The 23,194-nt window shown below is 47.5% G+C and overlaps 1 protein-coding gene across 2 annotated transcripts; it reads right to left on the reverse strand.

The window, feature by feature from the left end:
• Positions 1-139: 139 nt before the first annotated feature.
• On the reverse strand, positions 140-23,090 carry ppp3ccb (protein phosphatase 3, catalytic subunit, gamma isozyme, b). 2 transcript variants are annotated; one of them, XM_070850289.1, is made up of 14 exons: positions 22,550-23,090; positions 15,404-15,601; positions 14,433-14,557; positions 12,955-13,066; positions 12,673-12,818; positions 11,642-11,781; positions 9,911-9,988; positions 9,308-9,402; positions 9,061-9,186; positions 7,196-7,273; positions 6,256-6,340; positions 4,512-4,609; positions 3,409-3,435; positions 140-2,530 (listed from the first exon to the last, which is right to left on the reverse strand). In XM_070850289.1, exons 1-14 carry the CDS (start codon positions 22,599-22,601, stop codon positions 2,346-2,348), a joined length of 1,545 nt encoding a protein of 514 aa, XP_070706390.1. In that variant the 5' UTR covers positions 22,602-23,090; the 3' UTR covers positions 140-2,345. The 2 variants fall into 2 exon arrangements, with proteins under 2 accessions (XP_070706390.1, XP_070706391.1); XM_070850290.1 differs by lacking the exon at positions 3,409-3,435.
• Positions 23,091-23,194: the final 104 nt, after the last annotated feature.

Here is a 23,194-nt window from a genome sequence, read left to right on the forward strand (position 1 = left end):
CCTCTCCGGATGGAGCCGCACAAAGCGACGCCTCCCACGCCGGCCTCTGATTGGCAGCCGCACAGGCGGCGTCCTTGAGCAGCAGCGGCGGCATTTAACAGACACACAGGCAGCGGTACTTTTCTGTTTTTTATTTGAATGGAGTGAAACATCTACATAAATGAGAGGCCTCGCAATACATGTACTCGACAAAAAAAGTATATATATTTTTTTTTTAATTTCGCTGTAAAGAAAAAAACTCTTATTTAATCTTTGAGTTTTAACCGTTTCTGTACATTCTGTGAGATATGTTCAGAAGTCAGAAATGAGGCCTCAAACCCGACAAAACCCCGACAGACTCCACCCCCCCACCTCCCCAAAAAATAAAGAGCACAACAGTCAAATCAACCCCCCCCAGGTCTGAATCCTCCCTGCTGTCAGCACACCTCAAACACACCTCCAGCCCTCTGATTCCCTTCACTTCGCCTTGAAGGACGTTTCCGCTTTATTAAAACTCAGGTCTTACTTTAGTAGTTTGGTCAGTTACAGACATCTGGGAGCAAAGTGCTGGGACTGCTTCTACCCCGGGGGGCCCTCTGACCACATCCTGGTGTCTACAAGTGTTGGAACTGGTCCAGTAGATCACCAGTAGATCACCTCAGCCAGCAGCCACCAAACGGGCTGCAATGGCTGCAACGTGATCCTTTGGGACAACTGCACCTGATCACAGTAGGTCCACTAAAAGAGCTTGTTTGATCCACTGACAGGCTCAGAGTGTTATTCTAAGTGTGTGACAGCATCATGGAAAGGATCCCTACAGAGAGAGACCTGGAAGATCCTTTTGGTTTAACCACAAACAGCACACACACCAGACTACATTCACTAAAACAGGGATTTTAGAGCTGCTGCTCCATCAGTCAGTGTGTTTGCCATTTCCTGTGACTTTGGTCTTTTAAAGGGTTAGTTTGGATTCCAACACTATTTGTGTAACACACAATAACACAAACACTCTAACTGATGGAGGCAGCGGTAGACCAGCAGCTCCTTTGCAGTAAAATGTGTTTTTTTTCCAATGCCGTCTGGTGGCTCTACAGAGAGCTATATACATATCAGGGCTGCTTCTGGTTAAAGAAGAAGTAACATTTAGTTAAATCCACCAAATCTTCCACGAACACGCTCAGACAAAACAGCACCAGAGCTTGGTCAGGACTGGGCCCGTGCATTATGGGAAATGTAGGCTCCAGCGTTCTAAAATCTCCACCTGCTGCTCAGATTCGGGCTGTTCGGCTTTTAACGCGTCTCTCATCTTAACTTAAGAGGACGGCCTCAGTGTTTCTAACGCACAGAGCTGCAGTGAGAACATGAACTACAGTGTTTGGGCTGAAAACTTCACTGTTCCTCTTTGTTACCAACGTGTCGGATCGTCGAACCGCTCGAGTTTGTCACATAGACTTACAACTTTAATCCTGGAAATTCAAAGTCTTTCCTCTATTATTATTATTTCAACTGAACTGATGAAAACAGTCAGAATGTGAATTCAGGGCCCAGTTCCAAACGGTTTGTGGAGTCTTTAAGCTGTCTGACGTCAGCTGATGTGACTCAGCAGAGCCAGACGATGAACTCCACCACCGAAGACCAGAGTTGTAACAAAGCGGAATAACCCTTTAAGTCTCTCCCTGCCTCACCCCTGCACCCCCTCCGCTCTGGATAAGTAAGCCTAAATCTATGTGCTGTAAAAAAAACAAAAAAAACAAAACCAACAAAAAAAAACCGTCACATTGAAAAGAGGGAACAATTAAAATATACATATATAATATAAATGTCAATACTCGCTCCGGGGAGCTCAGTCACACTATCATTGGCATAAGAAAGGATGGACTTTATGCAATCTGATCGTGGTGTTACTGTGTGTGTGTGCGTGTGTGTGTGTGTGTTACTATGTGTGTGTGTTACTGTGTGTGTGTGTGTGTGTGTGTGTGGGCACGAACACAGCGTTTGAGTGAGCGTCACCTTCCTCCCCTCGACGCGAAAACAAAGACGCTGACAGAAAGCTGTCGTCCGGCCTCCTGGTCGTTAGAAAATGGATTCACGGCGTCGATCGGACCGGGCGGCGGCGAGCGGTCCGCCGCCTGCGGGTCGAGTCCGGCGAGCGGCGCGCACGTTTGAGATTTTATCCTGTTCAGTCTTAAACTATGATATTTAATAGATGATAAAATAAATTAAGCGTGGTGAGAGTCGCTCGGTCCTCTCCTGCTCTTAAAGGGGAGAAGAGGGGAAGGATGGAGGGAGGGAGGGAAGGAAGGAAGGAAGGAAGCAGAGGTGGAGTAAGAGGGGGAGATAAAGGGGAGGAAAGGGGGGAGGAGGATCTAAGCCTGTGCGTTGGTGCCGTTCTTGTCCGGGGGTCCGGTGCTGGCCGGCAGGTTGTTGAGGGAGGGGGAGGCCTCTTGCTGCTTGCTGTCGCGGCGGGGGGGCATCCTCTCGTTGATGCGGTCCAGACCTCGAGCCTCCTCGAAGCTCTGGATCTTGTGCTGCGGGTTGAAGCCTTGAATGGCTGCGAGGAGACGAGAGAGACGTGTGAGAGCAGAGCAACAGCAGGGGCATCTGGTTCTAAGATCCTTTTAGTTTGACACAAATACACCAGACTCCATTCACAAAAACAGAGATTTTAGCTCACAGAACACAGGAGCTGCTGGTCTGCTGCTGACTTGATTAATTAGTCAGGTTGTGTTATTGTGTGTTACACAAATGTGTTGGATCTGAATTAACCCTTTAAAACACCAAAGTCACACAATAACACAAACAAACTAACCGATGAAGGCAGCAGCAGACCTGCAACTTCTGTGAGGTAAAATTGCTGTTTTTGTCAATGGAGTCTGGTAGCTTTGAAGAGCGCGATATGATATTTAGTTCACTACAGTTTTAACAGTGTACGACTTGGATTAGAGGACAGACATTTGTGTCTGTGCAGATGAAACAGTACTGGTGTGTCACTGTCACTAGATGGTGTAAAGATAAACTACCTGTAGCTAAATGTGTGTGAACAGTCTGATGAGATGCTGAATCATGATATGGAGTTAATAAAACAGGATAAATGACACGTTGGTGCTTTCTGTGAGCTTCTTCCTGATTGTGAATAAGATCTGACTGTGTTGACTCTTTCTGCTAACTGACAGATTACTTTACTGGCACTCGGACTCTACGGAGGACTGGGAGGAAACTTACTTCAAAACAGGACAAGGACAGCATGAAGACAAAGAAACAGACTTTCATTAAAGGGACAATTCACTCGTATTATTGCGAAATCACGTTGAACAGAACAGAAACAAGAGCGTCCAGAAGCATCGAGAATCACACGATCACACGGTTCAACCCCTGACACAGACAGGTAGAGACAGACAGGTAGAGACAGACAGGTAGATGGATGCATACCTCGTGCCTCTTCTGCCTCTACGGTGGCTGTGTAAGCGTGAGTAGAAGTGCCATGCCCAAAACCAATGGAGAGAGAGTGGGAACGTTATATATCAATGCATTCAGTCAGTCACGTTATCATCACTGCAATCAGTCAGTCTGTTAACATGGAGTCAATCATCAGACAACCCCCCCGCACCCCCGTACCCCCCCCCCATCCAACATGGTGACCACAGAGGTTAGAGCCACAGGATCACACAACCATCATAATGACTACACATGTGGGGCTAATAATGAGAATACTGATGACATAAGACTCCACGCTGCCCTACAAAGATAAAAGAACTAGAAAAAGATCAGCGTTAGTTTTAAACTTAAAGGAACAGTTCAACTTTTGAGACGTTAGCTTAGCATGAACACTGGAAGCAGATGGAACAGCTGTTCTGTAAAGCTCCACGGCGTTTCGCACACACACTCATGGGCTGTGTGTAAATGCGACGAGAACTTTCAAGTCGCACGCTCACAAAAACGGTCGTCGTATAGGGTGGAGCTGTGACGGACGGACAACAGGCTAGTTAGCTGGTGGGCTAGTTTTACAACCATCCTTCAGTCTGAGGTCACGACGCCTCATTAGTCACCTGAGGGACCAGCGATCAGGCGGTCACATGACCACCGGGATGTCTGATGTGGTTCTGACACCACCAGAGGAGTTTACATTCACTGAAACACTAGAAAAATCTCCTTTACAATAAGGAGCCGCACGTCAGGGAGGACTCCAGCTTCTTGGGATGTTAAACTACATTTAAAGTGTAGATTAACTCCTAATTTACAGAGAGATGAAGATTAAAACATGAAGTGAGCAGCGACACGGTGTTCATGCTGAACAGAGCGATGTCACAGGGTTCACTGGTCTTTAAAGGGCAGCGTGGAGGAGCTGTTTGAACACAATGGTCCTTTAGAGGAGGAGCTTGACATTTCATTTCACTTCCATGAGAGAGTGTGTGAGTGTGTGTGTGTGTGTGCTGGGGTTAGTCTCTCGTTGTGAGTGCAGGCACAGGGAGGGTTAGCGTTAGCTGGGCTCTGCGTTAGCGTCGGGTTTGGTGCTCGGCTGCGTTCACACTCACCGCTCTGCAGAGTCCGCCGACCTCCGGACAAAACTCCCACAGGCAGCGTTCCTGTCGGGGTCAGCCCCTTCAGCTGTAACACACTCTCATTCTCCTCTCTGCACACACACACACACACACACACACACAGAATGGGTCAACGACCTACAGATCAACAGTGACTGAACACTGAGGAGCCTCCAAATGGTGGAAATTAACTCTCAGCAGACATTTAAAGCCTCATTTTCACATTTCAGAGTGAGGAGAGTTTGTGCCCAGAAGGTCTTTACCTGGATGTGTTGGTGCAGAATGAAGAAACATTAGTATAAAATATAAGAGATATTAACAGTACTAGACTCCCTCTGGGCGGTGCCACGGGCGCTTTGAACCATTTTAACATAATTTGATGACGTCATCTACCTGCAACAGGACAAACAACTTCAAGAAGGAAGTCTGAGCTTTCTGCTGCAAAAAGAATGAATCTTCTGTCTGCTACAGTCCATTTAAACAGGAACATGCTAACATGCTAAAGTATTTTATCATCATTTATGTGTTCTCACACTGCGGTTTTACTTCTTCCTCCACTAATCATGCACTAAGGTGGCCTCTGACAGCAGAGCGTGAAGTCAAATCTAAAAGCAGAAGTGTGGACCCGCCTGCTGCTGCCGCTGCCTCGCCACAACACACATCAATTCATCAATAACTCTGAGTCACTTTGAGGCCCACAGAAGCCTCAGATACGTTATCTGAAGTTCCTCTGACACTCAGAGACATTTTCTGAACAAGAACAGCCAGATGATTGTGACACACTTCCACAGGACTAAAGGAGGACACGTGTAAATCAAGCAGAAGTCATTAGCCTGGCGGTTAATTGGAGCAGGACTGGAACGAGGATACAGCTGTAGAGGAGCTTCACAGCCTCAAACACACTCATTTCCCCTCCAATAACCTTATTTAAGCCTTTTGAATAAGATAAAGTCATAAATCCTTCTTCCACAGCTGGAGAAGAAGCACTAATTCAAACCTACAAACTGAAAAAGGGGAATCTCTCAGACACAAGTGATTGAAACACTGGCCCCATTTCTACATATTCTGAAGCTCTTCACAGAATACATGATAAACAAACAACTTTTCATTTATTTTGGTCAGAAGATTCTGTTTTGTTGTCTTTTACTTGAATTTCAGACCTTAACTGTGATAATTTCAGACCTTAACTGTGATAGGACTAATTAAATTAGAATAAAAATGGTTGTTTGTTTTCCATTAAAGTGCCACACAACAAGCCTGTAGTCTAAAAGTATCTCTGTGACAATAAGTATTGTTGAAATGATGAAATTTCATTTACGTTGAACATGAGCCACCAGAGTCCATTCACAAAAACATCATTTTACCTCCCAGAACTCAGGAGCTGCTGGTCTGCTGCTGCCTCCATCAGTCAGTTAGTCTGTGTTATACAAATATTCTGTTGGATCCAAACTGACCCACAACAACACAAACTAACTGACTGATGGAGGCAGCAGGAGACCAGCAGCTCCTGTGTTCTGGGAGGTAAAATGACTATTTTTGTGAATGGAGTCTGGTGTGTTTAAAGAGAGCGATATAACATCTGTTTGTGGTTAAACAAAAATAAACACACCACAATATGTACAAATGGAGCCAAGGTTAAAAAAATACTGGAATTACCCTTTTAAAAAAAAAAAAAAAAAAGACTGCCAAAACATTCACTTTGACATAAAATCCAAGCAGGCAGAGGACTAAAACACACCTGAGCACAGAGAAGACACGAGCCATCTTCCCAATCGCCCGGATCTTATTTCTGATCACCTCCTTTCTGACAGCCGGAGCTCCACCTGAAGGAAAGCAAACAGAAAGAAAGATAAGAAAAGAACACGGCACTCAAAGGTCGATATGTTCCTCACTTAACAGATCTCAGCTGATACTCAGCTGCTTGTGAGTGACAACAGAAGCTTTGTTCTGCTCAAAATCGGCTCTTTTTTGCCTGGAGTCTGGTTAGAAGTTACAGCCTGAAACTTGTTTCACTAATTAATAACTTCTGCATACAAATTAATAAGTTATGGACACAAATTAACCTTTGTAGTAATTTGAGCGTATATAAAAGCCAACATTTGCTCAGCTGTTTCCAGATATGTAGACCAAAGGGTTTCAGTGACAGGTGCCTCCCAAGAGGGGTGAGGAAGGTGAATTATGCTTTTTGAGTCAAAACTCGCACTCCTTCTCAGAGTCATAACTCAAAATAGACACTTATAATTAAATTCAGTGCGACTTACACTTCCTGAGCATTTCATTATCGTCTATGAATCCACTTAGAAAACACAGACAGCGGACGCTCCCTACAGATGCAGAACCTGCCTGAGAATCTGTCCGTTTTTAAGTTTCCTTCAGTGTCTCAGTGATCCAGTCATTGTTGTCTGTACATTCATGGACCCACTGCAGGCAGGAGCTGCTGGCTGCTCGTTCGGCTCACTTTAATGTGCAAAAATCTAAATGAAAATAAGCTAAATAAATAACTGGGCTCAATTTGTTGCCCACAACTAGCTGACTGACTCCAACACTGTGCATCACTCAGTTTAAAATCACCTGTCGTCAAACCTCCTTCACACATTGTTGCTGGTGAATTACTGACAAACCGCCAGGCGCTGCGAGTGATTTTCTCTGTTCACACATGCAGTGTCGCGTCCTCTTACCCTCACATGTGTCGTCCCCTTCTGACATCAGCTCGTCATCGGAGCAGATGTTCAACACGTTCACCAGCATCTCCGTCACTGCGAGAAAACACACACACACACACACACACAACTTAATGTAATGTGTAGATCCATGGACAGGGTTCATTCATACAGGGCTGCTACTAGGGATTATTATATCTTCAAAGACACCAGACTCCATTGACAAAAACAGTAGTTTTACCTCACACAGGATGTGAGTTGCTGCTCTGCTGCTGCCTCCATCAGATAGTTTATTTGTGTTATTGTGTGACTTTGGTGTTTTAAAGGGTTAGTTAATAGTTGTGTAACACACAATAAGACAAACAAATTATCTGATGGAGGCAGCGGTAGACCAGCAGCTCCTGTGTCCTGTTCTCTAAAATTCCTGTTTTAGTGAATGTAGTCTGGTGTGTGTGCAGAGAGCGATATAACGGCTGTTTGTGGCAAAAACTAGTGCACCTACTTTGTCGGCTGAGGTGATCTACTGGGACCAGTTCCAACACTTTTTGTGCCTATAAGTCATTTAGACACCAGGATATGTACAGATAGGACCCTGGATTAAAATCGTGGGATGCTACTTTATAAACTCAATAACTAAGATTAAAATTAATCTATATTCTGGCTCTAGAGTAGATTTGTGACATATGTCCAGGGACTTTACAGCCTGTTGGTTAACTCTGGCACATTTACAGCAATGCTAATTAAAGTGCAGTGCCTGTTAAGTAAACCAATAAAAACATAAATAATAATCTTCATCTGTGGTCAAATCTACGACAAATACTTGAATTTCCCTGTTGTAGAGACAGAAGACGTGCTGCTGCTCTCAGAAACAACAGCTCAACTCTTTCTGCCTCAAAGAGTCCAAACGACGAGCTCTGAATCTGAACTGTATCAGGAAACACTGAAACCTAATTATGTAACACAATTATACGGAGGGCTGATAATGACGGCCCTCGTCTGATACCGGAGCCGTGTCACATGACACATCACTCCCATCTGTGTCATGAGATGGATTTAGATTGTGTCTGGATAACTCTGGTGTCTTTAAGCCACTTCAGACTGAAGCTGGAGAACTCAAGCGATGCTCTGCTCAGAGTGCTGTGTTGGGATTCATTAAAGGAGAATTCCAGTGTTTCTGACCCTGCTTCTGTCCACATCCTGGTGTCTGAATGACTGGTAGGTGCTAAAAGTGTTGGAACTGGTCCAGTAGATCACCTCAGTGTGTGACAGCATCATGGAAAGGATCCCTACAGAGAGAGACCTGGAAGATCCTTTTGGTTTAACCACAAACAGCACACACACCAGACTACAGTCACTAAAACAGGGATTTTAGAGAACAGGACACAGGAGCTGCTGCTCTGCTGCTGCCTCCATCAGTCAGTGTGTTCGTGTTTTATTTGTCACACAAATACTGTGTTGGATCCAAACTGACCCTTCAAAAGACCAAAGTCACACACGATCAAGGCAGCAGTGCACCAACAACTCCTGTGCTCTGGTAAAATGACTGTTTTTGTCAATGTAGTCCGTTTCCTGGTTGAACCGGTGTTTTCTCCAGTAAATGTATGACTTTATAATCTTTTTTCATGTAACTATGAATTAATTTTCTGCTTTAATCTCTGATAATATCCATGTTTTCTCTCATAAACACTGTGAGTTTACCCCTTTGGTCTGTTTCCTCCAGGATGTATTATCATTACTATCATTATTATTTTCACTGCTTTAACCCTCACTGGTCCTGCAGCTCAGACTCATTCATAAACTCGCCTGCTGAAACACGTCACCGTGTCATTGCTGCTGCAGCGAAGCCACAAACTGACCATCGCCATGACAACCAGGAGCCTCACCTTTCTCCCCGACGAAGGGCAGGGACCAGGTGAACACGTCCATGAAGTTGGGCAGCCAGTAGGGGTGGGGGGAGCAGTTAAACTGTCGGATGTTCATCACGTTATTCTCATATTTCAGCACCGCCGCTGAGGACAGAGCACACACACACACACACACACACACACACACACACACATTAACACCTACTTCCTGTCTCCCGTTGCCAGGGCTTCAAGGTTTCCAGCCTGTTGCCATGGTTTCTCTTACCTTTGTTATTGTACACGTCCAGGTAGTTCGGAGCAGAGAAGATCGTGATTAGAGACGGGAAGCCTGTCGTCTGACTTTTCCTGTACATTCGATACCTGACGGACAGAAAGACACAGGCGGACGTTTTACAGAGAAAAATAAGATAAAGGGAAAGATAAACAACAGGATACAAGAAATAAGACAAAGGTAAAAATACAAGATAAAATATTAGATAAGATAAAGAAAGATTAAAATAAAAAAATTATGTAAAAGATAAAGACTTTATTTCTCTGCAGGGATAAATTCACATATCAAATATATTCACAGCAGCACAGAGACCGACTGAGACGTAAGAAACAAAGAAATTAACTTAAACAGTATAAACTTCTTTGACTTTTCAGCTTGTAAAAACAAAGAAACGTCTGCTTGGGGCCCTGAAGAGGTGAAACTACTGAATGTTCCACAAAAACAGAGAAAAAATGAACAGAGTCTGGTGTAGCAGAACACAGTGTGTTATCAGCATATCTGAAAAAACACAACAAGACAAATTAAATATATCATTTTATAGTATTTAACATAAATAACAATATAGTGGTGTTATACTACACCTCCTGCTGCACTCACCCTGCATCCTGGGCTTCATGTGCTCGTATTACAGACAACAGGTTATTGTTCATCAGGAAGTCACAAACTGCCGGGTAACTGAAACAGTGAGAAAGAGGAGTTTTATCAGCGAGGGAGGAACATCAGGAGCCGTTGGTGTTGTTACAGGATGAGATGCTAGTTTGGCAAACAAACAGCGAGCAGGTTTCAGTGTTCGCTTTGTGTTTTTCCAAATTTTTGTCCTGGTTTCCTCCCACAGCTCGGCTGTGTCTCCATCACCTTGGTTGCTATGACAGTAAAGACGAAGGCTGCTGGAACTCCAGTTTAACAGGAGACGCTTAAAGGCGCTAAAATTAGAGATCAATTAAGGTCGAGGCTTTTACGCAGGAGGAGTGGGAGTTTATATCTGATCTTCACAGAGCTGACAAATCAGGACCAAAAGTCGGTTTGTGCACAAAGAACAAACTGATTCCTCGTCTGCTCTGCTGCTCAGTGTGGAGGCGGCTCTTTTTTCTTTTTATGACAAAACCAGCGGTCACATGACACCCATTCCTGAGACGTCTTCTTAAACTCTTCCATGATTCAGAGGCTGAGCGCTACCTGGACGGACTCTGAGGCTGAGTGAGTGAGTGGGACTTAAACAGACAAATAAAACCGATCACCAGCGTCACCAAACATTGGGCCACGACCTGAACCCGGACTGAGGGACAGGTCTCGTGCTGGGTAACAAACTTTGATGGTTTTACCCCACCGACCAACCAGCTTCAACACTGGAGATAAACAAAAAAATACAGCCAGACCTGTAAGATCCTTTTTGTTCATCCACAAACAGTTGTTATATGGCTCTCTTCAAACACACCAGACTCCATTCACAAAAACAGGAATTTTAGCTTGCTAGGGTGCTGGTCCACCGCTGCCTTGAATGGTTAGTTTGCTTTTGTTGTGTGACTTCAGTGTTTTTAAGGGTCAGTTGGAATTGAACTCACTATTTCTGTAACACTCAAAAATACAAACAAGCTAACCTATTGAGGCAGCAGCAGAGCAGCAGCTCTTGTGTCCTGTGAGCTAAAATCCCTGTTTTAGTGAATGTAGTCTGGTGTGTGTGCTGTTTGTGGTTAAACCAAAAGGATCTTCCAGGTCTCTCTCTGTAGGGATCCTTTCCATGATGCTGTCACACACTTAGAATAACACTCTGAGCCTGTCAGTGGATCAAACAAGCACTTTTAGTGGACCTACTGTGATCAGTTGTCCCAAAGGATCACGTTGCAGCCATTGCAGCCCGTTTGGTGGCTGCTGGCTGAGGTGATCTACTGGACCAGTTCCAACACTTTTTGTTTCCAGGGAGGAAATTTAAGTAACTGGGCCTGTTTGAATGTTGACTGAACAGCCTGCCCTCACAGATCTATTAGAGACGTTACAGAAACAAAGAGCTTTGGTGTCATTTAAAGTCGTCCTACTAAAACAAACCAACGCAGGATAAAAGAGGATTTCGAGCAGCAGCTGCTTTCCCCTCACTGTGACCTCCATGTGGTGTCAACATTGCAAATTCAGTGCAAATATTAAGACAGAGCAGAGAATGCTAATATTTATCTTCACTATCTGTCTGACAGCGGATTTAACCAGCGGTCACTTATCCACAGATAAGCCATTGTTTGTAAAAGCTTTAATCAGCTCAGATTAACAGACCAAGCTGCTTTTTGTCTTTTTTTTTTTTTTGAATGTGGAAACATTTGCTGCTGCAGGGAGCCGTACCTGTAGAAATAAGAGCAGCCTCTGACACTGTTGTGGCAAAAGTGTTCCTGGGTCTTTTCTGAGCCGTAGTCCTCCCCCGGGTCCGACCACAGCAGGTCGCACATCGGCCCGAACGCAGGAGGCTCCTTAAATCGGTCCAGCTGCAACGTACACACAGCTTTAAACTAAAACCTACATCAAATCAGTCCACACACGTAAAGGAGAACTCCAACATTTTTAAACCTGGTCCCCATGTGTGCACATTTTGGTGTCCAAATAAATATTCGGTAGAAAAAGAGTTGGAATTAGTTGCCTCAGCCGGCAGCCATGCACATCACAGTAGGTCCACTAAAAGAGCTTGTTTGATCCACTGACAGGCTCAGAGTGTTATTCTAAGTGTGTGACAGCATCATGGAAAGGATCCCTACAGAGAGAGACCTGGAAGATCCTTTTGGTTTAACCACAAACAGCACACACACCAGACTACATTCACTAAAACAGGGATTTTAGAGAACAGGACTCAGGAGCTGCTGCCTCCATCAGGTAGTTTATTTTTGCAATATCGTGTGACTTTGGTGTCTCAAAAGTTTAGTTCAGATTGAACATAAAATTTATATAAAAAAACACAATAAGACAAACTGACTGATGGAGGCAGCAGCAGAGCAGCAGCTCCTGTGTCCTGTTCTCTAAAATCCCTGTTTTAGTGAATGTAGTCTGGTGTGTGTGCTGTTTGTGGTTAAACCAAAAGGATCTTCCAGGTCTCTCTCTGTAGGGATCCTTTCCATGATGCTGTCACACACTTAGAATAACACTCTGAGCCTGTCAGTGGATCAAACAAGCTCTTTTAGTGGACCTACTGTGATCAGGTGCAGTTGTCCCAAAGGCTGAGGTGATCTACTGGACCAGTTCCAACACTTTTACTACCTACCAGTCACTCACACACCAGGATGAGGACACAGAGGACCAGGGGGAGTGTTTTTGTGGTTCTCCACTGTATTAACCAGGACATGTCACTCATGTATATTCTGCAGGTGGGCCGGCCCTGCGGTTACCTTTCGTATGTCATCCAGACAGGTGACTTCAGGGCTCAGACCTCCGTGCACGCAGAGGAACTGCTGGTTGAGAAGAGCAGCCAGAGGCAGGCAGTCAAACGCATCCATACAGGCATCATACACACGCTCCGAGTACTTTATTTTACCTGCAGGACACACACACACACACACACACACAGACACACGGGTCAGATTACTGAAACACACCAGGATAAAGCCCCCGGCGGGAGAGTCCGTTTGTCGATGGTGTGGGCCTTTAAAGACAAACACAGCAGCACTTACACTCCTGTTTGAAGGTGAAGTACTCTGTGAGGTGTCGGCACTCGTGGTTGCCTCTGAGGAGGAAGAGGGTGTTGGGGTGGTTGATCTTCAGCGCCCACAGGTACAGGACACACTGCAGGGACACACACACACACACACACAGTCAGTCCTCACATCCTGAGTTACTCAGATCGTAAAATGTTCTATCAGTCTCTTATTCTGCCTCTGAGGGAGATATTTAACCTCTAGATGTGTGATTATTATTGTTCAGGAGCTCCTGAATGTGACGCACGTCGTCGTCCTCGTCCAAACAAAGCCACTCTGTTCAGCTGCCACTCACACTCTGCCTGTTTCAAACCACCTGTTTAATTACAAAGATCTCTTCTCTCCTCTGAGGGCGTCAAGAAGGAGCCAGATCTGACCGGCTGTTCATCCAGGCCTGATCGCAGAGGAAGAGGAGGAAGGACTCACTCTTTGGATCCAGGTAGAACAAACACAGGAGGGTTTATACGCGTTCATTTTTTGAAAAACATGACGACTGATAATATATTTATTTATTACTGCAGGACGTCTTTAAAACATGTTTTAGATCTTCTCATCTTAAAGCATCTGAGGCCAAGCCCACATTTTCCTCACATGACAGTAAGGATGTGCGTTTGAATATTAAAAAAAATCTGGATCCATGCCTACATGACATCGACCTGTTACTATGACGACGCTGCCTGTGTTTGCGATGTGTTCAGGATCAGGTTCTCGTCGGGACTCGTTCAGTGAAGAGGAGATTCAAGGCCGCTGCCTCTATGAAAGGACGACAGTTTTGCTGTCTTTGAAACCGTCCAGGTCGCCTCCTCTGAAACGACAGAGAGGAGGTCCTGCGGTGAATCCTGCGGTCCGACAGAACATCCAGAGCTCGCCGGGGGCTCTGGGACGTTTGGCTCTCTGCAGATAAATGACCTCTAAACTAATCTGGTTCACTGGAGCATCTGAAAAAAACCAAAACGAATCTGACCCTGATTCTGAATCTGAGGCCTCTATGGCTCTGTGGCGGTCTGCGGCGGGCTAACGTGGCGCTCTGCGGCGGGCTAACGTGGCGCTCTGCGGCGGGCTAACGTGGCGCCCTGCGGCGGGCTAACGTGGCGCCCTGCGGCGGGCTAACGTGGCGCTCTGCGGCGGGCTAACGCTCTGTAACATTCGGCCTGAGCACTGAGGAAAGTGTTGCACTAGACGTAACAAGGAAGCATGTCAGCAGCCTATAAACCTGTCGGGCCATCCAGAGAACACACCCAGTCCTTCACCTGGATTGTTTGGGAAGTGGGACACCTGGAGGCTACGTGTGAGGTGTGAGGTGTGAGGTGTGTGTGTCTGTGTGGGTGGGGCGCTGAGTGGCATTCAGGAGGGCGAGGAGGCAGACAGGCAGACAGTGCGCCTCCCATCTGCTAAGACTATTCAAAAGAAGGCTCGGCAGAAACACAAAGACGTGAGTGTGAGTGTGAGTCTACCTCGATGCTGAAGTACCCTCGGTCCACGTAGTCTCCCAGGAACAAGTAGCGGGTGCTGCTGGGAGATCCGCCGACCTCGAAGAGCTTCATCAGGTCAAAGAACTGGCCGTGGACGTCCCCACACACTGGACACACACACACAGCAGTTCATCCACGTGTATATTATAAAATCAGTTCATGGTGACGTGAGACAGAAAAGCAGCAAATCCTCAAAAACTTTTTCATTTTTCCTTAAAACTGATTCGTTAATTATAAATCTAGTTTCCAATGAATTGACTAATGATAAAGAGTAGAGCTGCACTGATTAGCGACAGGAAGCTAATCAGCAGCTAATCTGATAATTCCCCAAATTTACGCTTCAGGTTTTCTTACGTTTGTTCTAATAAACTGAATATTTTGTGGTTTTGGGTGATTTGTGGGGCAGACGGACATCTGAGGAGCTCTGGGACTCTGTGACAGGGGGTTTTCACCGTTTCCTCATGTTTTACAGATCATTAGATCGTTAAGTAACAAAAAGATGAATCTCATCGGTCGGGGAATCACTTCTCTGACTCGTCCTCTCAGCGGTGGATCGATTCCTTTTCATGGGTTTTGTTGGTGAGAAGAAAACTTTAGAAAAAACCCCGATCGATGTGATGAAGAGGAGGGAAAAGTCTGAATGAATGAGCGTCAGAAGAAAAGCGGTGAAAACATGGAAACACCAAGCGGGAGGACGAGCAGCAGGAGATAAAAATAGAGCGAGGGCAGCAGGGCGGAGGGCTGGATACCTAAGCTAAGCCACATGTCAGGGAGGGCAGCTGTGGAAATAGACTGCTGCGTCTGAGACAGGGCGGATCTGTCAGAGACTTTCCAGAAAGCTGCGCCGCACACAGACCGTCTTTGTCTCCCTGCGCTGGAGTCCAGTTTCTCTGAGCCTGAGGGGAAACCCGTCCCCGTCCCCGACGCCGCCGCGGTCACAGTCGGGGCTTTACCTGTGATGGGCGCCTCCACTTCCAGCATGCACTTCTCCTGGCGCAGGATGGCGGCGCCCTCGTTGATGATCCGCAGGGCCGTCTCCTCCTCCAGCCGGCCCTCCTTCACCAGGTGGGCCTTCAGCACCTCCACGCTGGGCCTCCCGTCCACGTACAGGTCTTTGACCGACAGGCGCGTACCGGGAGGATACGGCACCGCTGAGAACACACAGGAGACAGGCGGTGAAACACTGACGTCAGAGACACACACACACACAGACACACAGACACAGACACAGACACAGACACAGAGACACACAGACACACAGACACACAGACACACAGACACACAGACACAGACACAGACACAGACACACAGACACACAGACACACAGACACACACACACACACACACACACACACACACACACACACACACACACACACACACACACACACACACACACACACACACACACACACACACACACACACACACACACCTTCCTTTTGGAAGCACCGTTAACAGCAGCAGACGAGCACACACAGCTGATCCTGGTTCAGTGTGTTTGGGCTGCAGACTGAACCAAACACTGAAGGTAAACACCGGATTAGAGCTGCACCTGACAATTTTCTTTATGGATTCAGCAGTTATTTTTAACCCTGGTCCTATCTGCACTGAAGCACCAAACACTTGATGGTTCCTTCTTTGTCATAACAGGCCGTGTGTTAAGAGTAAACTGAGCTCTGACAGAAACAATTCAGGGAGTAAATCATGGGAGAATAATCATTAGGTGCAGCCCTACGGTCATTTCACAGCTCGTTCTGAAACACTTTATGAACCTCTGATGAACCGATCGGCTCCACAGACTCCGTCTGCGCTCACTGAGCCTCACGCAGCTCCACTCCACTCTGACGGCTGGTGTTCTAAAATATTCTGCAATCCGATCGGGGAGAGGAACTCCTCTCAGAGACCACGGCGGCATGTCGAGGCTCGACCTGAAGACAAAGGACGTTTGGAAGCATGAACCAGTCCCTGCAGGAAATACCACACCGCTGAATTCCTGGAAAACACCATCAGTGCACAGAGAGGAAGAACAGAGGGCCTGGAGGAGGAGGAGGAGGAGAATGAAGAACAGAGGGCCTGGAGGAGGAGGAGGAGGAGGAGGAGGAGAATGAAGAACAGAGGGCCTGGAGGAGGAGGAGGAGGAGGAGGAGAATGAAGAACAGAGGGCCTGGAGGAGGAGGAGGAGGAGGAGGAGAATGAAGAACAGAGGGCCTGGAGGAGGAGGAGAAAGAGAATGAAGAACAGAGGGCCTGGAGGAGGAGGAGGAGAATGAAGAGCAGAGGGCCTGGAGGAGGAGGAGAAAGAGAATGAAGAACAGAGGGCCTGGAGGAGGAGGAGGAGGAGAATGAAGAGCAGAGGGCCTGGAGGAGGAGGAGGAGGAGGAGAATGAAGAACAGAGGGCCTGGAGGAGGAGGAGGAGGAGGAGAATGAAGAACAGAGGGCCTGGAGGAGGAGGAGGAGGAGGAGAATGAAGAACAGAAGGCCTGGAGGAGGAGGAGGAGGAGAAGAATGAAGAGCAGAGGGCCTGGAGGAGGAGGAGGAGGAGAATGAAGAGCAGAGGGCCTGGAGGAGGAGGAGAAAGAGAATGAAGAACAGAGGGCCTGGAGGAGGAGGAGGAGGAGAATGAAGAGCAGAGGGCCTGGAGGAGGAGGAGAAAGAGAATGAAGAGCAGAGGGCCTGGAGGAGGAGAAGGAGGATGAAGAGCAGAGGGCCTGGAGGAGGAGAAGGAGGATGAAGAGCAGAGGGCCTGGAGGAGGAGAAGGAGGATGAAGAGCAGAGGGCCTGGAGGAGGAGAAGGAGGATGAAGAGCAGAGGGCCTGGAGGAGGAGGAATTGGTTTTATGCTAAAATTGTGATTTAATGGGGCTGCCTTTTAAAACTACGACTAACTGCTGCTCACTCTGGCTGACTGCTGCTCACTCTGGCTGACTGCTGCTCACTCTGGCTGACTGCTGCTCACTCTGGCTGACTGCTGCCACATGGCAACGGCATCCTGCTGCTGCAGAGACCGAAACGAAGCAGGTGCCTGTTCGATACTGGTTTTGCTTATTTTTGACTGGCTGCTGTCAACAGGGGACTACGGGGGCCCGCTGGGACAAGATCTCAACATCTAGCAAAGCGGCGTTAACTCTGGAATTCAAATGTGGGGGGACTCTGAGTGATTTATCTGCTTTAAGTGAAGCCTGAGTGTGGGTCAGCTGATCACACTGGAGGCTGCAGCAGCGAGCGTGTCGGCGCAGCAGTTATCTAAAGGTTTTCCTCCACCCCTCCAGTCATCTGTCCTGTTTTTATTTGAATACCACTTCCTGCAGAGGCCTGCGACGCCTCACCTCACACAGCTGTCTGGTTTTTGTTCTCCTGCCTTCAGAAACGAGCCGCGGACCAACCGCCTCAGACCCGAGCTGGTTTCCTCTGCCGGAGACAAACCGAGCCGCTGGGGATGAACCAGTTCAGGAGAGCCGACGTGATTGGCTGAATGTGAGCGACCTGGTTTGGTTTCAGAGTTGCTCAGTAAACTAGAGCACGAGGCCAGGACAGACACACACTTTCTGTGCATGACAGAGTGTGACAGATTACAGCGATCTCTTCCGGACTCGTGATTCGATTCAGATTCTCGATGTCTTTATATTTTCTCCATCGCGGCTCTACAGCGGCTGCAGGGTCTCAGGTCACGTCCGAGTTCTCTACGTCAAAAAGCAGCCACAGATCCTCGGCCGTGACAGCTCTACGTCAGCTCAGGGTGAGAACGCTGTTCCTCAGGGGCGGCTGAGGAACAACGGAGAGGCTTTATTAGCAACAGCTCCCGTGCTATCTGCAGACGTGGGACAGGGCCCCACGGCAGAGCTCCATCCTGGGGCCCAGGACAGGCCACAGAAGGAGCTCCATCCTCAGGTCCGGCTCCATCAATCATGAATGAGGACAGAATCACTGCACATGCCAGCAGATGCAAATGGCCACACTGATTCGATTACCATCGGTAACTAAGCCAAAAGGCCAGAGCAGATCCATTGGTGTGTACAGGCCAGAGGGGGGGGGGGGCACACACACACACACACACACACACACACACACACACACACACACACACAGACCAAGTTCAACAGGAGGCTGAGAGCTTTCATCCTGCAATATTTAGTCAACTATTAACTCTAAACAGACATCTCTCTCTCTTCAAAGCTACCACTGCTGCCTCCATCAGTCAGTCTGTTAGACTTTGGTGTTTTAAAGGGTCAGTTTGGACACTCTGAGCCTGTCAGTGGATCAAACAAGCTCTTTTAGTGGACCTACTGTGATCAGGAAAGGATTACGTTGCAGCCACTGCAAACCACAACTTCAGTAATGAAGAAGTAGTAAAATAAAACACACCTCTGAACATTATGACCTTAATGAAGGTAGATTTAGGGTGTACCTAATAAAGTGGCCACTGAGTGTATATTTCATGCTGCTGCCGGTCTCATAGTTCAGGAGTGGATTTTGGATCAGGTCTCTGTTTTTTGGTTCTGGTCAGTTTTCCTCGAGTCCGTTCAGGATCAGGTCCATAATGAGGACCTCCACAGCACAGGAAGCATAAGAGGGCTGAGCAGGTCAGAGCTAGTCCACTGTGTGTGTGTGTGTGTGTGTGTGTGTGTGTGTGTGTGTGTGTGTGTGTGTGTGTGTTGACTTCCTGATTGACCAGCAGCCTTAAGAAGGCAGGTTTAATGACATGACGCTCTCCTGCAGCTTTCCACTCCTAATCCTTCCCAAACCACTGAGCCTATCATACGTGGCTAAACACACACACACACACACACCCTAACGAACCTGCTGGTTAAATAAACACTAAAAAGACGTGCTGGCTCAAAGAGAAGACGGCCGCTGGAGGTCAGTCAGAGCTGTGGGTGCTGAAACCAAGTCAGTTTATGTAATGTTCATCACATGAAAAGGGTCACTCCCCTGTTTCTCCCCCTGGTCCTCTGAGTCCACATCCTGGTGTGTGAGTGACTGGTAGGTAGTAAAAGTGTTGGAACTGGTCCAGTAGATCACCTCAGCCAGCAGCCACCAAACGGGCTGCAATGGCTGCAACGTGATCCTTTGGGACAACTGCACCTGATCACAGTAGGTCCACTAAAAGAGCTTGTTTGATCCACTGACAGGCTCAGAGTGTTATTCTAAGTGTGTGACAGCATCATGGAAAGGATCCCTACAGAGAGAGACCTGGAAGATCCTTTTGGTTTAACCACAAACAGCACACACACCAGACTACATTCACTAAAACAGGGATTTTAGAGCTGCTGCCTCCATCAGGTAGTGTGTTAGTTATTGTGTAACTTTGGTTTTTTAAAGGGTTAATTCAGAACCAACACTCACAGTGTGGTAAAAATGCTGCACTGTGTACAGAAGTACGGTTTGTAGGCTTGAAACTACACAGTCAGGAACAGGGTTCACACAACTTTAAGAACAAAATTCAAGCACTTTCAAGGAGCCTATGCCTGTGTCATCACACCTAGATGGTAAATAATAAAGTTTACAGAATTCCTTTACAGCCGCAGCCGTCAAATAACAGCGATGACAGAACTGTCCGATTTCAAATGCTAAAAGATTTCTGGTTTACATGAGAGCTTGTGTCAATGAAACACCAGATTACATTTTCAAGGAGAATTAATTCAATCCTTGGAAACATAAAAGGTAGAATTGAGCAGTAAGTGAAGCTGAAAGGAAATGAAGTGGGGGGGAAGTGGCCTGTGGTTATAATAACGCCCAGTGGTAAGGACGCAGTACAGGAGACGAGTGGGTAAACTGATAAACTGAGTTAAGAAGCCGTCCAATCAGCAGCGACAACCAGGTCACATGTTTCCTGTTGACTGACCGCTGCGCCGACGTCTCTGCTGACTGTGATTCCACCCTGAAACGATTCGGTCCGAGTTCACACCGATTCAGACGTTTTAGAGCAGGACGGTAAAATGAGGCGAAAGAAGACCGGCAGAGATCCTCTATAGCTACAGAGGTGTCACTACAGGCTGTCAGAGGTCTGAAGTGGTTCCACTTCCTGTCTCTGAGTGGGCGTGGCCTCCTGGAGGTGACGGTGGTGTGGATGGAGGGAAGCAGGCGGGGCTGTGGGAGCATCAATAATCTATCAATAATCTACCTGAACACCAGCTGACTGTGTTTAGTATCAGTCAGACTGCAGCTCAGTGCAGGTCGTAGTCAGCTGTCCACAAACAGCTGTTAGCCTGTTAGCTTCCATGCTAACTAGCGCTGCCACAGGTACAGGAAGTGACTCTGAGGAGGAGCTGCCAACCGTAATGGTGGACGACATCGCCGTCCAACATTAACATACTTTAAGTTTTGGTTTGGTTTTGGCAAACACTGCAACATCACCGTAGTAACATGCTGTTTAGAAGGTGCCGTCTGTCTGCCTGAATGTGAACACTGTACCTGTCAATTAATCAATTAGCTGATCAACAGAAAATAAACCTGCAGCTAAATGGAAACTCGATCAATCGTTCACATAAAATAAATGACTTAAATGCTCCTTAAACGTGAGGATCCCTGATTTTAAATAATTGGAAATGACATATTTTGAACTGCTGATCGATCAAAATGAGACCAAAGACCAAACCAATAATCAATGAATGGAGAAAATAAGGACTGATTCGTCGATGGAAGCATTTGTTAGCTGCAGCCCTGCAGTGAGTCGTGTGGAAAACTCACAGGTGTGAAAACACGGAGTTCTCCTTTGATAGAACTTAGAATATAAAGAGCAGCAGGTCTGTGGGGGGAACGTCACACCTGGAGGACTCAGCCGACCGGACAGGTGAGGCGTGGGGGCTCCACAGACACACCTGACACACCTGTGCCTGTCTCAGAGTACATGTGACCCCGTCTGAACGGCGAGGAGGCGTCACTTCTGCAAACAGCTGCTGCTGAAATACAGTAAGGGGGGAAAATAAAAGGTTTGCAGAGGGAATCTGACAGAGACGCCTAAATGGGTCACAGAATCTGATGGGTCACAGAATTTGGTGCAACACCGGAGCTCAAAAAGGCAGATTATCACCGGGAGAACCAAATCATCCTGACCTCAGGACACAGAGGGAGAGAGAGAGAGAGCCGGGAGGGCCGCACAGGTGTGGCATTCAGGGCCACAACTGTAGCTTTATATCGACTGAATACACCGATCATTTTCCCAACTAATCGGTGGATTGATTAGTCTGTAAAATGTCAGAAAAAGATCCATGGTGATGCCTTCAAATGTCAAAAGTGATCAGTCCACAGAGGAAAACAGAAAATCCTCACATTTCAGATGCTGGAGGCCGAGAACTTTAGCTCAAAATGATTAATCGGTCGACAAAATAGATGCCGGTTAATTGTCTGTATACCAATCAATCGATTTATTGATTAATCGACTGCTGGACTTTCTTGTCTTTGGAAGTCAGTCTCTCTCATCTTAATAAAGTCATTTTCTAAAAACAGCTGTTGGGGAGGGAAGGGCAGTGTGATATATTCAGGCCAACACACACACTCACACCCACACACACCCACACACCAACACACCCACACACACACACACTCAAACTCACACACACACACACAAACACCCACACAAACACCCACTCACACACTGCAGCGTTGCATTTACGTGCACGATCACTAAATGTGTCCCTCCGGACGGTCCTGAGCCCGGACCCTCCTCCAGGGGCAGCCAGGTGTGCGGGGCTGGGTGCACCTGGCCCGTGTGTGTGTGTGTGTGTGTGTGTGTGTGTGTGTGTGTGTGTGTGTGTGTTCTTAAACAGTTGAATGTCAAACGCAGAGTTAGCTGACATCTGGCACTCCGCACTGCTAAGGCTAAAACAGGGGGGAAGCTAACTCATTAGCTGCCGCTGGATTGATTAACTTGCATAACCGGGCTGCCTCCTCCCCTGGCGGGGTGAGGCGGCAGTGAGCGCCATGATCCACCGGGATAGACGGAAAAAAGCCCGAGTAAATTACCTGTTAGCGGGGCAGCTTGTCATCCAGCGGCGCGTTAAGCTGCCCTGCTCACATTTAGCCAACTAGCTCTGACAGCAGCAGCCCCCGTTAACTTCCTGCCCCCGCGGAGGGAAAAGGAAACAAAATGTCACATACCTTTGATGGGTCGGTCCGTGGTGGACAGTTTGTTTTGGTCTTTAGCCGACATGCTCCCTCCGTGCGGGCTGCGGGGCGGAAAATTAGCTGGATTCTTCACTAAACTTGGTGAATTCCTTCCCGGCTAGCTAGCTAGCGGGAGACGGCTAGCCGCGCTAGCTAGCAGCGGCTCGGGGCAGCAGCGCTTCGCTCCGCGGACAGACCGAGCCGAGCCGAGCCGAGCCGGGCTGGGGTCAAACCTGGCGGGGGGGGGAAGGGAGAAGGGGGGAGAGCTCTTTGACTACCAAATTAAAGCTTTTCCCCTGCGGTGCGCTGCGGTGCTGCCCAGCCGCTGTCAGTGTCCGTGAGGCGGATCGATGGTCCAGGAAACGGCCCGCCGCGCTCCGCCGATGATGCCTTCAGGAGCAGCGGGCAGTGCGTCAGATCATAACTCAACTTTATCCCTTTATTCTTGGCCGCCGCGCATCTGTCACAGGCCGCTGGGCTCCGGGCTCCTGTCGTGATCCGATGTGTCGTCCAGACCCTCTGTCGGATTACAATAATCCGCCGCAAGCGGATTTCCTACAACATGGCTCAACGCGGGGGGCTGTGGGTAGTGTAGTATTAATGCGATATCAATGAGACGCGTTCACGGTCTGCTGAGCC

The sequence above is a fragment of the Pempheris klunzingeri genome, chromosome 19 (genome assembly GCF_042242105.1).
Source record: "Pempheris klunzingeri isolate RE-2024b chromosome 19, fPemKlu1.hap1, whole genome shotgun sequence".
Taxonomy (NCBI): domain Eukaryota; kingdom Metazoa; phylum Chordata; class Actinopteri; order Acropomatiformes; family Pempheridae; genus Pempheris; species Pempheris klunzingeri.

Excerpts from the sequence above, each read along its gene's own strand:
- ppp3ccb (XM_070850289.1), bottom strand. The coding sequence starts at position 22,601 with ATGTCGGCTAAAGACCAAAACAAACTGTCCACCACGGACCGACCCATC. Across the intron at positions 7,274-9,060 it reads GCCCTTCGTCGGGGAGAAAG|TGACGGAGATGCTGGTGAAC; the intron begins GTGAGGCTCCTG and ends GTTTTCTCGCAG. Across the intron at positions 4,610-6,255 it reads CGTGTCTTCTCTGTGCTCAG|AGAGGAGAATGAGAGTGTGT; the intron begins GTGTGTTTTAGT and ends GTGTGTGTGCAG.